The following is a 13,026-nucleotide window of genomic DNA, read 5'->3' as shown; positions in this document are numbered from 1 at the left end:
CGCTGTTCGATGTGGTCGCGTATTGTCATCATTAAAAAACGAAGTCAGGGCCGAAGGCGCCCCTGACAACACGCACATGGGGGTTACAGTACCACAATAACGTTGACCCGTGACTGTATCGTGTTCTAAGATTTAGAGGTCAGTACGCCAAAGCAACGTTTTACTTCGCCACTCGATAACGCCTGTATCAACGAAACGATCATGCTCGCCGATGTTGCTGGGTGTATTACGTGTTCCCACAATTCGCCATACGTGGGCCGGGCCAAAACCACGGCTCACAGTCGAACTGAATCTCTTCCAGTCCGATTCCCGGCTGGCTCGGAGATTGTCTCCGCTCAGACACTGGGTGTTGTGTTACCGAGCGAGGTGGCGCAGTGGTTAGCACACTGGACTCGCATTCGGGAGGACGACGGTTCAATCCCGCGTACGGCCATCCTGATTTAGGTTTTCCGTGATTTCCCTAAATCTCTCCAGGCAAATGCCAGGATGGTTCCTCTGAAAGGGCACGGCCGACTTCGTTCCCTGTATTTCGTAATCAGATGACCTCGCTGTTTGGTCTCTTCGCCTAACCAAACCAACTCTTCCAGTCCGACAGAGCGAGGTGGCGCAGTGGCTAGCTCACTGGACTCGCGTTCGTGAGGACGACGATTCAAACACACTTGCGGCCATCCGGATTTAGGTTTTCTATGATTTTCCTAAACCGCTCTAGGCAAATGCTGGGATGGTTCCTTTGGAAGAGCACGGCCGAATTTCTTCCCCACCCTTGACCTAACCCTAGCTTCTGCTCCGTCTCTAATGATATCGATTTCGACGGGACGTTAGACCCTATCTTCCTTCCTCTAATCCTAGAAGAGCACACGCATGCAGTGATTGTTGGTCCTGTCCCTATGCTCTTGGCGCCCTCGCAAACAGTGCCGCCGATGCGTGGCAGCCAACGGAACACAATGCACTGCTCATCGGTCTGAGACCACCGTCACCACGCAGTCGTCGTGCCACTGTGGGGCGCAAGACGGAACACCCTGCAGTCTAGTTAAATGTGGTTGCAATTGCACCGGCTGTTTGACGTGGGACCCTTCTTACCTACTACACAACGAAGCGGTCATCTGCTGCTATAGTTCATCGTGGTCGATAATTTTCTGCATAGGGAAGCAGTGCCTGTCGTTCGGAACGCTCCTCATGCACGTGAACAATGCTGTGTGCCTTACCAAATTTCTGGCCTACACCCGTCACACTTCGCCCTTCTTCCAGTTTCCCGATGGTCTTACCCCGTGTGACGTCACCCTGATGTTGTTCCCAGGACATGTTGTAACGAAAAGCTGTTCATTGATTTATACGCACTGTCTTTTCCTGTTCCTTCAACTGTTTCGTTTTCATATTTAAAACTACGAGTGTACCCAAAAACGATAACTGCAACATCACCGACCCTTCTAAAGGCCGATTAACGAATTACGTAGGAAATGATAAGTTTTGGCCTTCATTGTACATAAACAGTTGACTGATCAACTTTGCACTTACAACACAGTCACGATAAATAGTAATCAGCCTACCGAAAGTACCAGAGTGCATTAACTGAATTAATTAAAGTGGTTGATGATCTCAAACAAGCCGTGAGCAAACGCGAATCAGCCATTATAGGATTGCTTGTTACCAGTAAAGTGTTTGACAGCATTTACCTCAATGTATTCCTTTTGAAGATTAATCCTTTGGTGGTTAATGAGGCATGTAGACCCACTAAAGTAATATGCAGTTCTGAACGTTAGGACGGAGATAACTGACATCTCTCTAGTGCCAGCATGTAGCAAAATGCTTTCGTAACTTGGAGGAAAATACTACGGACCATGGGACGGATATAGAGAAGGCTGTGAGTGATCAAATGGGCGGCGTGTGTTTATAGTGTACCTGTTCCATGAAAATCAGATCAAATCACCATCTTCTCCATTCCAAAAATGTTCTAAGTAACTAATTCTGGCCGGCCAGTGTGGCCGAGTGGTTCTAGGGGCTTCAGTCTGGAACCGCGCGACCGCTACGGTCGCAGGTTCTAATCCTGCCTCGGGCATGGATGTGTGTGATGTCCTTGGGTTAGTTAGGTTTATGTAGTTCTAAGTTCTAGGGGACTGATGACCTCAGATGTTAAGTCCCATAGTGCTCAGAGCCATTTGAACCATTTTTTTAACTAATTGTGTTTTCTTACACACCATAGACATTATTTTAAAAAAAATTACTACATACCTCAGGAATTCTGCTAGTCTGTACATAATCAGTATGTAGTGGGACATATACGCCCCAGAAAACTTCATAGAATATGTGTGGTATGTTAAAGCCATCTTCAAATGTTATATTGAAAACTTGTGTGCAATATTTCATCTTTTTTGTTTTCAGGAAAATAAATGTTTTGGTACTGGTTTATTATACTTTTTCCGTAACTTCCATTCTCATAAAATGTTTCTAAAATTAAGACACAACCCTAGGTTCATGTGAAAACATGGATCTAGTTAGTTTCATGGTAGATACATGTCAGACTTCACCGTCTTTCAAAATCAGTCAGCTTAAATTTTTTTGGTAAGGAAAGTGTATTATTTATCACAGAGGAAAGCGGGTTTCGGGCCTTTATTTTTCAAAAATATGCTAAATAATTTTTATTCATGAAACAGTTAATTTCTAAAATATTGTGGAACTGTGTTTGGACAGCAAGCTGAGAAAAAGACGTGACGCAGTCATCTATAGATCACAGACATCATCACAGTAAGTTATGCTCTACATAGTTCGTTAGGGTTCTCATCACGCTTCGTAGATAACTGGTCAGCATAGATGGCTGTCATGCAAAGGACCCGGGGTCGATTCCCGGCACTGCCAAGGATTTTTCCTCGGTGAGAGGCCAGCTACGAGGTGCACTCAGCCTCATGATGCCAACTGAGAAGCTACGCTACTGGCCAGTAAAACTGCTACTCCAAGAAGAAATTCACTGGACAAATATATTGTACTACAACTGACATGTGATTACATTTTCACGCAATTTGGGTGCATGGATCCCGAGAAATCAGTACCCAGAACAACCACCTCTGGCGGTAATAACGGCCTTGATACGCCTGGGCATTGAGTCAAACAGAGCTTGGATGGCGTGTACAGGTACAGCTGCCCATGCAGCTTCAACACGATACCACAGTTCATCGAGAGTAGTGACTGGTGTATTGTGACGAGCCAGTTGCTCGGCCACCATTGACCACACGTTTTCAATTGGTGAGAGATCTGGAGAATGTGCTGGCCAGGGCAGCAGTCGAACATTTTCTGTATCCAGAAAGGCCCGTACAGGACCTGCAACATGCGGTCGTGTATTATCCTGCTGAAATGTAGGGTTTCGCAGGGATCAAATGAAGCATAGAGCCACGGGTCGTAACACATCTGAAATGTAACGTCCACTGTTCAAATTGCCGTCAATACCAACAAGAGGTGACCGAGACGTGTAACCAATGGCACCCCACACCATCACGCCGGGTGATACACCAGTACGGCGATGATGAATACACGCTTCCAATGGGCGTTCACCGCGATGTCGCCAAATACTGATGCGACCATCATGATGCTGTAAACAGAACCTGGATTCATCCGAAAAAATGACGTTTTGCCATTCGTCCAGCCAGGTTCGTCGTTGAGTACACCATCGCAGGCGCTCCTGTCTGTGATGCAGCGTCAAGGGTAACCGCAGCCATGGTCTCCGATCTGATAGTCCATGCTGCTGCAAACGTCGTCGAACTGTTCGTGCAGATGGTTGTTGTCTTGCAGACGTCCCCATCTGTTGACTCAGGGATCGGGACGTGGCTCCACGATCCGTTACACCCATGCGGATAAGATGCCTGTCATCTCGACTGCTAGTGATACGAGGCCGTTGGAATCCAGCACGGCTTTCCGTATTATTCTCCTAATCCCACCGATTCCATATTCTGCTAACGGTCATTGGATCTCGACCAACGCGAGCAGCAATGTCGCGATACGATAAACCGCAATTGCGATTGGCTACAATCCGACCTTTATCAAAGTCGGAAACGTGATGGTACGCATTTCTCCTCCTTACACGAGGCATCACAACAACGTTTCACCAGACAACGCCGGTCAACTGCTGTTTGTGTATCTGAAAGCGGTTGGAAACTTTCCTCATGTCAGCATGTTGTACGTGTCACCACCGGCGCCAGCCTTGTGTGAATGCTCTGAAAAGCTAATCATTTGCATATCACAGCATCTTCTTCCTGTCGGTTAAATTTCGCGTCCGTAGCACGTCATCTTCGTAGTGTAACAATTGTAATGGCCAGTAGTGTACTTGAACGAGAAGTAGCGTCTCCAAGGTCTAGAAAATCGGAAGGCAGGAAAAATGTCGGGGAGAGCAGTTTGCAGACTGTATGCCCCTCCATACTGCATCCACATCACGCCGCAAGGCAGAGAATGAAACGGTGACCGGTAGACATCCCTTGGGCTTCCACGTCCTGGACGAGCTGCTTGATTTCTTTAGTCCCCTAAGGTTCTGTGCTTGGCCTGCTGCCTGTTCCCTGTACACGTATATCAAAGATATTCCGGCTGTGTTACATTCTTATCAATTCAACTGACAATATAGCATAAATTATACCTAACGTTCCGAATGATTCCGTTTTTCCACATATTGCTTATACAGGGTCGTCCATTGATCGCGACCGGGCCAAATATCTCACGAAATAAGCGTCAAACGAAAGAACTACAAAGAACGAAACTTGTCTAGCTTGAAGGGGGAAACCAGATGGCGCTATGGTTGGCCCGCTGGATGACGCTGCCATAGGTTAAACGGATATCAACTGCGTTTTTTTTAAATGGGAACCCTCATTTTTATTACATATTCGTGTAGTACCTAAAGAAACAGGAATGTTTTAGTTGGACCACTTTTTTCCTTTGTGATAGATGGCGCTGTAATAGTCGCAAACATACGGCTCACAATTTTAGACGAACAGTTGGTAACAGGTAGGTTTTTTAAACTAAAATACAGAACGTCGGTACGTTTGAACATTTTATTTCGGTTGTTCCAATGTGTACCTGTTTTGAACTTATCATTTCTGGTAACGCATGCTCTTACAGCGTGATTACCTGTACATACCACATTCATGCAATAAATGCTCCAAATGATGTCCGTCAACCTCAATACATTTGGCAATACGTGTAACGACATTCCTCTCAACAGCGAGTAGTTCGCCTTCTGTAATGTTCACACATGCACTGACAATGCGCTGACGCATATTGTCAGGGGTTGTCGGTGGATCACGATAGCAAATATCCTTCAAGTTTCCCCACAGAAAGAAATCCGGGGACATCAGATCCGGTGAACGTGCGGGCCATGGTATGGTGCTTCGACGACCAATCCACCTGTCATGAAATATGATATTCAATACCGCTTCCACCGCACGCGAGCTATGTGCCGGACATCCATCATGTTGGAAGTACATCGCCATTCTGCCATGCAGTGAAACATATTGTAGTAACATCAGTAACATCGGTAGAACATTACGTAGGAAATCAGCATACATTGCACCATTTAGATTGCCATCGATAAAATGGGGGCCAATTATCCTTCCTCCCATAATGCCGCACCATACATTAACCCGCCAAGGTCGCTGATGTTCCATTGTCGCAGCCATCATGGATTTTCCGTTGCCCAATAGTGCATATTATGCCGGTTTACGTTACCGCTGTTGGTGAACGACGCTTCGTCGCTAAATATAACACGTGCAAAAAATCTGTCATCGTCCCGTAATTTCTCTTGTGCCCAGTGGCAGAACTGTACACGACGTTCAGAGTCGTCGCCATGCATTTCCTGGTGCACAGAAATATGGTACGGGTGCAATCGATGTTGATGGAACATTCTCAACACCGACGTTTTTGAGATTCCCGATTCTTGCGCAATTTGTCTGCTACCGATGTGCGGATTAGCCGCGACAGCAGCTAAAACACCTACTTGGACATCATCATTTGTTGCAGGTCGTGGTTGACGTTTCACACGTGGCTAAACACTTTCTGTTTCCTTAAATAACGTAACTATCCGGCGAACGGTCCGGACACTTGGATGATGTCGTCCAGGATACCGAGCAGCATACATAGCACACGCCCGTTGGGCATTTTGATCACAATAGCCATACATCAACACGATATCGACCTTTTCCGCAATTGGTAAACGGTCCATTTTAACACGGGTAATGTATCACGAAGCAAATACCGTCCGCACTGTCGGAATGTTACGTGATACCACGTACTTATACGTTTGTGACAATTACAGCGCCATCTATCACAAAGCGAAAAAAGTGGTCCAACTAAAACATTCATATTTCTTTACGTACTACACGAATATTTGATAAAAATGGGGGAACCTATTTAAAAAAAAAACGCTGTTGATATCCGTTGGACCTTTGGCAGCGCCATCTAGCGGGCCAACCATGGCGCCATCTGGTTTCCCCTTTCAAGCTAGACAAGTTTCGTCCCTTGTAGTTTTTTCGTTTGATGCCTATTTCGTGAGATATTTGGCCCGGTCACTATCAATGGATCACCCTGCATATAACGTGTTACTTGTTGGTTGTTGGTTGTTTTTGGGGAAGGAGACCAGACAGCGTGGTCATCGATCTCATCGGATTAGGGAAGGACGGGGAAGGAAGTCGGCCGTGCCCTTTCAGAGGAACCATCCCGGCATTTGCCTGGAATGATTTAGGGAAATCATGGAAAACCTAAATGAGGATGGCCGGATGCGGGATTGAACCGTCGTCCTCCCGAATGCGAGTCCAGTGTCTAACCACTGCGCCACCTCGCTCGGTTTTACTTGTATGTTGACGCCATACTACTATATATAAGTGGCAACCCTGCCACTGTCGCTTCTTCCGTTTTTGACCTGAATATGGCCTTTGGTCAGTATCAAAACGGGCGGGAAACCTAAGTCTTAAAGTTCCATAAGCCACAAATGAGGCTCATATCGCTCCGAAAGCTCTTAACCATTGGACTCCCCAGCACTTTCTTCTCATGTCAAATACTTATCTTTATTCCGTAATCGCAATACAAGATTTGATACCTGCAGTACCTTGGCTGTACCTGTCATAATTATAAATATTTACCCCTCTTCCTTTTCGGCTATACGTTAGCCGCTGATTCAAAATCATGCTGTATCAAAAGATGTCTAACGATTTTCCTTTTGTGTTCGACGTAGCTTCCCTGTCTGCATATCTCACTAGTTTCCCTCCTGTGCGATAGACAACTATTGGACAGGAGGGAAACTAGTGGGATATCAGCGCTGTCCCAGACTTCGTTAGCCCTCTTTCCGTTTCTTTCTTCCTTCTGTTTCTTTTTTTCCTCCGTCTCTTTTTCTCACTTTTCTGGGGACAATTTACTTCTGCAAATTTGATCTTTCGGTACTACTGCCTTTTTGTTCGAACTACTTTACCCGCATTTGACAGGAATCTTACATTATGAGAAACGTACTTAAATCAAATTCAATAGCACCGACATTACTATGATTAAGTCATTACTATAAAATAATAGTAGTAATAGTTATTAATATTAGCGTATTATTCGATGTACAATGTCCGTTATGTTAAATGTAAAACGATATTCTAATAATCCCTGATTGATAAGGGGCTAAGGGACTGCCATTGTGACACAATATAAATGCTCAAGTAATTAAATAAAGAATATCGTACAATAGTGCCCACGTTTGGTGAAAGTACTGCTTAGTGGTTACAGAATAAATACCTCAGCTCTGTCAAAACAAGGAAGTAATAATATAAGAGAAGAGAAATGTAACTAGAAATAATGCGTCTCATTCAAGCAAATGAGCGTAGCCTTCTCCCAGCTGTATTTTAGTGCGTAAAACAGCTGCTCAACCTGAAGCCTTTTGTGTCTGAATGAAACAGTTGCTTCCTTTTTAGCTTCCTTATTCCGTAAGTTTATGCAAATCTTTAGACTGGATGTTTATTATTATTATTATTATTATTATTATGTCACCATTATTTGTATTTATGCATTTCATATTTCAAAGTTTCTTTATTATTTTTCCTTAAAAAACTCATCAATATGTGGTGAATGGCTTTATGATATTTTGTGATATGCACACAACAATAAATATTCACGATAAACATGAACGTCCACGAATTACAATAAATGTTTGTGTCATAACACCGAAACACCAATCTAAAACTATTCCAAAAGTTTATTTATAAACGTCTGATCTTTGCATGTCTGGATCTGTTTTCATTTTTAATTTTGTATTCAGGTATTTCATATTTCAGAGCTTCTTTATTTACTGGCTGTCTTTAAAAATGTTCTCAGTATGCGACGAAACGCTCCATGATAACGTATCATACACACAGAAGATCTAGGGAATAAAAGTAATAAATGAAATAGGCCATACATGTGATGTTTACGTCATAACATTGATACACCAACTTCAGACGATTCCAACACTTCAAGTATAAACCTCTGGTCCCTGAGTGGCTGGATCTCATTTTAAAAAAGAATGTATGAATTCTAATTCATAGTTATATCGAAGCAAAACTTGTACACTTTGCATTTTATGTGTGTTTCTGTTGTTTTTGTGAGTATGTATTATGGTAGAGCTCAAGGCAAAAATGACTCGAATTTAGATTTTTTAGATTTTACATTTATTGTCGTCGATTTCCGGATTGAAATAATGAAAACAGGTGGCAAATTATTCGAATAAAAAAATTACGCAATGCTATTGTAAATATGTAAATTTTCTGTCAAAACGTTGTTAAGAACTATTAAAAGTAAAATAAGAAGAGTGTTATAACGTTACGCTGACGGCGCTTTCGGTGTGCATAGCTGCAGCGCTTAGTACTGTTGAGAATGATCCGAGACGATCGTATTAGTTATTGTATTCTGTGACTAATGACATACGTATTGGAACCATTGTTTCTGTGCGGAGCTGGTCTGGAAACCTATGTTAAGAAAGGATGTGATGATTCTCTCTCAAGAATGTATCTGAGCAGTCAGTGATTAGTTTGCTACTTTAAGAAAAGTTATTTTTATAATTTTATTTTTGATAACACCAGGAACATTAAATTAATTTAGATATTTTTTTCCACATAGGAACCACAGATTTTCGCGTGTTTTAAAATTTCTAAATTGTCTTAAAAAAAACACACACGCACACACACACACACACACACACACACACACACACATATGTCTGTGTGTGATTAGTGTCAGTTACATCTGTTTGTCACAGTTTCTTTCAATCTCTGCTACGGTGCAAATGTTAGATGGTGGTATGTACAGTTTAGCATGCTGTTGATTAAACGTTTCCACGATTATTACATGTCACCAGTAAAATTTTTATGTCCGCTATTTTGCTGACTGTCCAATCGCAGATAACGCTTCAGAAACAAAAGAAGGTAAAATCTATGACGGACGTTTAAAAAGCGTTTCATTCTGTCAAGATATTTCCCATATTAAAAAGAAAATCGCTTATTTTTAGTGACTAAGACACAGGCGGCAAGCTTACACAATAATGAGATTGGACTCGCGTTGTCACAGCCGACCAGGTAATAGGTCAAAGTTGCCTTACTTTTGCAGATCGTTGGTAGTGAAAATTTTTAATATTGATGATACATCTGAGATGTTGAACAGTTACATATGTTTAAAATTTAACGTTTTGATTGTAATATCGAGCTAAATTGTGAGACACGTCTAGCCTTGTGTGACATATTATCGGAGAAACGTGAACGTCAGAAACGGTAGAGAAAGTGTGACTACTCACCCTGCCGAGGACACCTCTGCCGCCGTCCATGCGAAGGTGAGGAGACATAGCAAGCTGGCAGCCGCCGTGCCCCTCAGCATCCTTCTCGGCGTTCCACGTTGTCAGCCCTCTCAGCGAAACCGCAGAGGCGGCGGGACTTCACGTCACTTGGTTGACGAAAGGCATCGCATGGCTGTCACACATGTTTACGAGAATTCGGGATCGGGGGCAGTGGCGGTAGGCAGTCGCCGGTGCGCGTGGTGGGCCAGCGCTCGCAGCAGCATCTCAGGCGGCAGCGTCACATGGGGCGGGCGTATTGTGGGGGCTGCGAGCGGCGTGGAATCTGCACGAGCGCTGCTCCGGGTTTCGACACTGGGCGAGGAAATTGGCGGCGGGCGAGCGCGCGTGTGTGTGCGTGAGTCGGCGTCCTCTGTGTGTGTGCGGCGGAGGCGGCGCGGCGCCACGGCGCATGCGCGGACGCGACCGCAGCATCGACGCTGGCGACGCCGCGCCTCGCCGAGGGAGATGCGCCGCTGCCGCTGCCGCTGCCGCCACAACCACAGATGGCAGCACGCGCGAGGGACCGCCTCCGGATCTGCTACGTCGTTCCTACCATAAGACCAATTTGAAAAATGTAGTTTCTACAGGGTCCACAGCCGTGACAACATTCTTGAGAAGAATTTCCACTTGCTGACAAACCCGGCATTTTCCGGGTATTAATTCTTCCACTTTTCTATTATAAACGAAAACGTATAAGTGCTATTGTAGTAGACTTGGTCGGAGATGATTCAGGATAGTTACCGTACGCTGTGTGCAGTTACTTCAAATGTCCACAACGCGATTTTGTAAACGACTCTATGCCAACGCTTCTTCATAGCTCTATAGATGACTATATTTTCGCCTATGGCCGTTTGCGCTTCGCAATTGAAAACTGTCAAATCACCAACTTTCTCTCCCGACTGCGTAAATAGATCTCGCCGCAAAGAAAACCGCCTTTGTTTCAGTGATTGCCACCCCAACTCGCTTATCATATCAGTGACACTCTCACCCATATTGCGCGATAACACGAAACGAGCTGCCCTTCTTTGCACTTTTTCGATGTCCTCCGTCAATCATACCTGGTAAGGATCCCATACCGCGCAACAATATTCCAGCAGAGGACGGACAAGTGTAATGTAGGCTGTCTCTTTAGTGGGTTTCTCGCATCTTCTAAGTGTTCTGCCAACAAAGCTCATTCTTTGTTTCGCCTTCCTCACAATATTATCTATGTGGTCTTTCCAATTTAAGTTGCTCGTAATTGTAATTCCTAGGTATTTAGTCGAATTGACAGCCCTTAGATTTGTGAGATTTATCGTATACCCAAAATTTATCGCATTTCTTTTAGTACCCATGTGAATGACCCAGCACTTTTCTTTGTTTAGTGCCCTATTGCCACTTTTCGCACCATACAGAAATTCTCTCTAGATCATTTTGTAATTGTAATTGATCGTCTGATGATTTTACTAGACGGTAAATTACAGACTCATCTGCAAACAATCTAAGGGGGCTGCTCAGATTATCACCTAGATCATTTATATAAATCAGGAGCAGCAGAGGGCCTAAGACACTACCTTGCAGAACGCCAGATATCCCTTGTGTTCTACTCGATGATTTACCGTCTATCACTACGAACTGTGACCTCTCTGAGAGAAAATCACGAATCCAGTCACACAACTGAGACGATACTCTATATGCACGCAATTTGATTAATAGTCGCTTGTGAGGAACGATATGAAAAGCCTTCTGGAAATCTAGGAATATAGAATCGATCTGAGATCCTTGTCGATAGCACTCATTACTTCATGGAAATAAAGAGCTAGCTGTGGTGCACAAGAACGATATTTTTTGAATCCGTATTGTATATGTATGAATAAGTCATTTTTTCAAGGTGATTCATAATGTTCGAGTACAGTATATGCTCCGAAATCCTACTGCAAATTGATGTGGGTCTGTAATTGAATGGGTTACTCCTATTTCCTTTCTTGAATATTGGTATGCCTTTTGCTACTTTCCAGTCTTTAGGAACAGAACCTTTCGTCAAGTGAGAGGTTGTATATGATTGCTAAGAAAGGCGCTATTGTGTCTGCATACTCTGAGAGGAAGCTGATTGGTATACCATCTGGACCGGAAGACTTGCCTCTCTTAAGTGATTTGAGTAGTTTCGCAACGCCTAAGATATCTACTTTTATGTCACTCATGCTAACAGCTGTTCTGGTTTCGAATTCTGGCATATTTAATTCGTCTTCTTTCGTGAAGGAATTACAGGGGCGTGTAATGCTTTTTGTGGATGACGCTGGACTTGTCGTCCCATGATGTCTCCTGTATACTCGATTGGAGACAGAGCTGGTGATCGAACAGGCCAATCCAACGTGTCGACACCGTATATAGTATGTTGCGTTACAACAGCGGTATGTGAGCGAGTGTTATTCTGTCGAAAAGCACCCCATAGTATTCTATTTATGCACAACAGGTCGAATCACCAGACTGACATACAAATTTGCAGCCAGGGCACATTAGATAACCAAGAGAGTGCTCCTGCTACCATATGAAATCGCACCCCAAATCATAACTCAAGTGCAGATCCAGTGTTATTGCAGACAGGTTCGTTGCAGGTTCTCAACTAGCCTCCTAACAAACACGCGGTCATCACTGCACCGAGGCAGAACCAGCTTTCATCAGAAATTACAACAGACCTCCACCCAGCCATCCAATGAGCTCTCGCTTGACACCACCGTTAAGTCGCAAATGGCGGTGGTTTGGGGTATATGGAATGCACGTTACTGGGCTCCTGGCTCGGAGATGTCCTTGGTGTAACCGATTTTTAACAGTTCGTTGTGGCACTGTGGTGGCAACTGCTTCTTAAACTGTTGCTGCAGATGCAGTACGATGCGACAGAGCCATACGTCGAACACGCTGGTCTACACTCTAGATAGTGCCACGTGGCAGCGCAGAGTGCAATCTCGAGACCACCGCTGCCAGGAGTCATATACAGTGGCTACATTCCTGCAAAGTATTTCTTCAGTATGGCAGAAGGAAAATCCAGCTTCTCGTAGCCCTATCACAAGACTCAGTGATGTGATTATAATGGCGTCTTTGTCGCCTTAAAGGCATTCCTGACTTACATCAACTCACAATGTCCAGTCTCGAAAGTAACTAGTGCTCACGACCGTTACGGCGGTCATAGTGGGGCTACTAACGCTTCTCTTACGCCACTGGTACGAAATCTGAATAAAATCTTT

The 13,026-nt window shown here is 44.2% G+C and overlaps 1 protein-coding gene across 4 annotated transcripts in view; it reads right to left on the bottom strand.

Annotated features, from left to right (window-relative positions):
- Window positions 1-10,140, bottom strand: part of LOC124789792 (gamma-aminobutyric acid receptor subunit beta-like) — a 328,288-nt gene extending 318,148 nt beyond the window's left edge. For 3 of the 4 annotated variants that reach the window (XR_007016167.1, XM_047257265.1, XM_047257267.1), the window contains exon 1: window positions 9,770-10,140. Coding sequence is in view for 3 of the 4 variants with exons in the window: in XM_047257265.1 (XP_047113221.1) it covers window positions 9,770-9,849 (80 nt within the window). In the remaining variant the exon portion in view is untranslated. The remainder of the gene's footprint in view (window positions 1-9,769) is intronic. The other variant, XM_047257266.1, reaches the window with a different exon arrangement.
- Window positions 10,141-13,026: the final 2,886 nt, after the last annotated feature.

This window comes from Schistocerca piceifrons, chromosome 3, assembly GCF_021461385.2.
Source record: "Schistocerca piceifrons isolate TAMUIC-IGC-003096 chromosome 3, iqSchPice1.1, whole genome shotgun sequence".
Classification (NCBI taxonomy): Eukaryota; Metazoa; Arthropoda; class Insecta; order Orthoptera; family Acrididae; genus Schistocerca; species Schistocerca piceifrons.
This window is presented reverse-complemented; position numbering and strand designations above follow the sequence as displayed.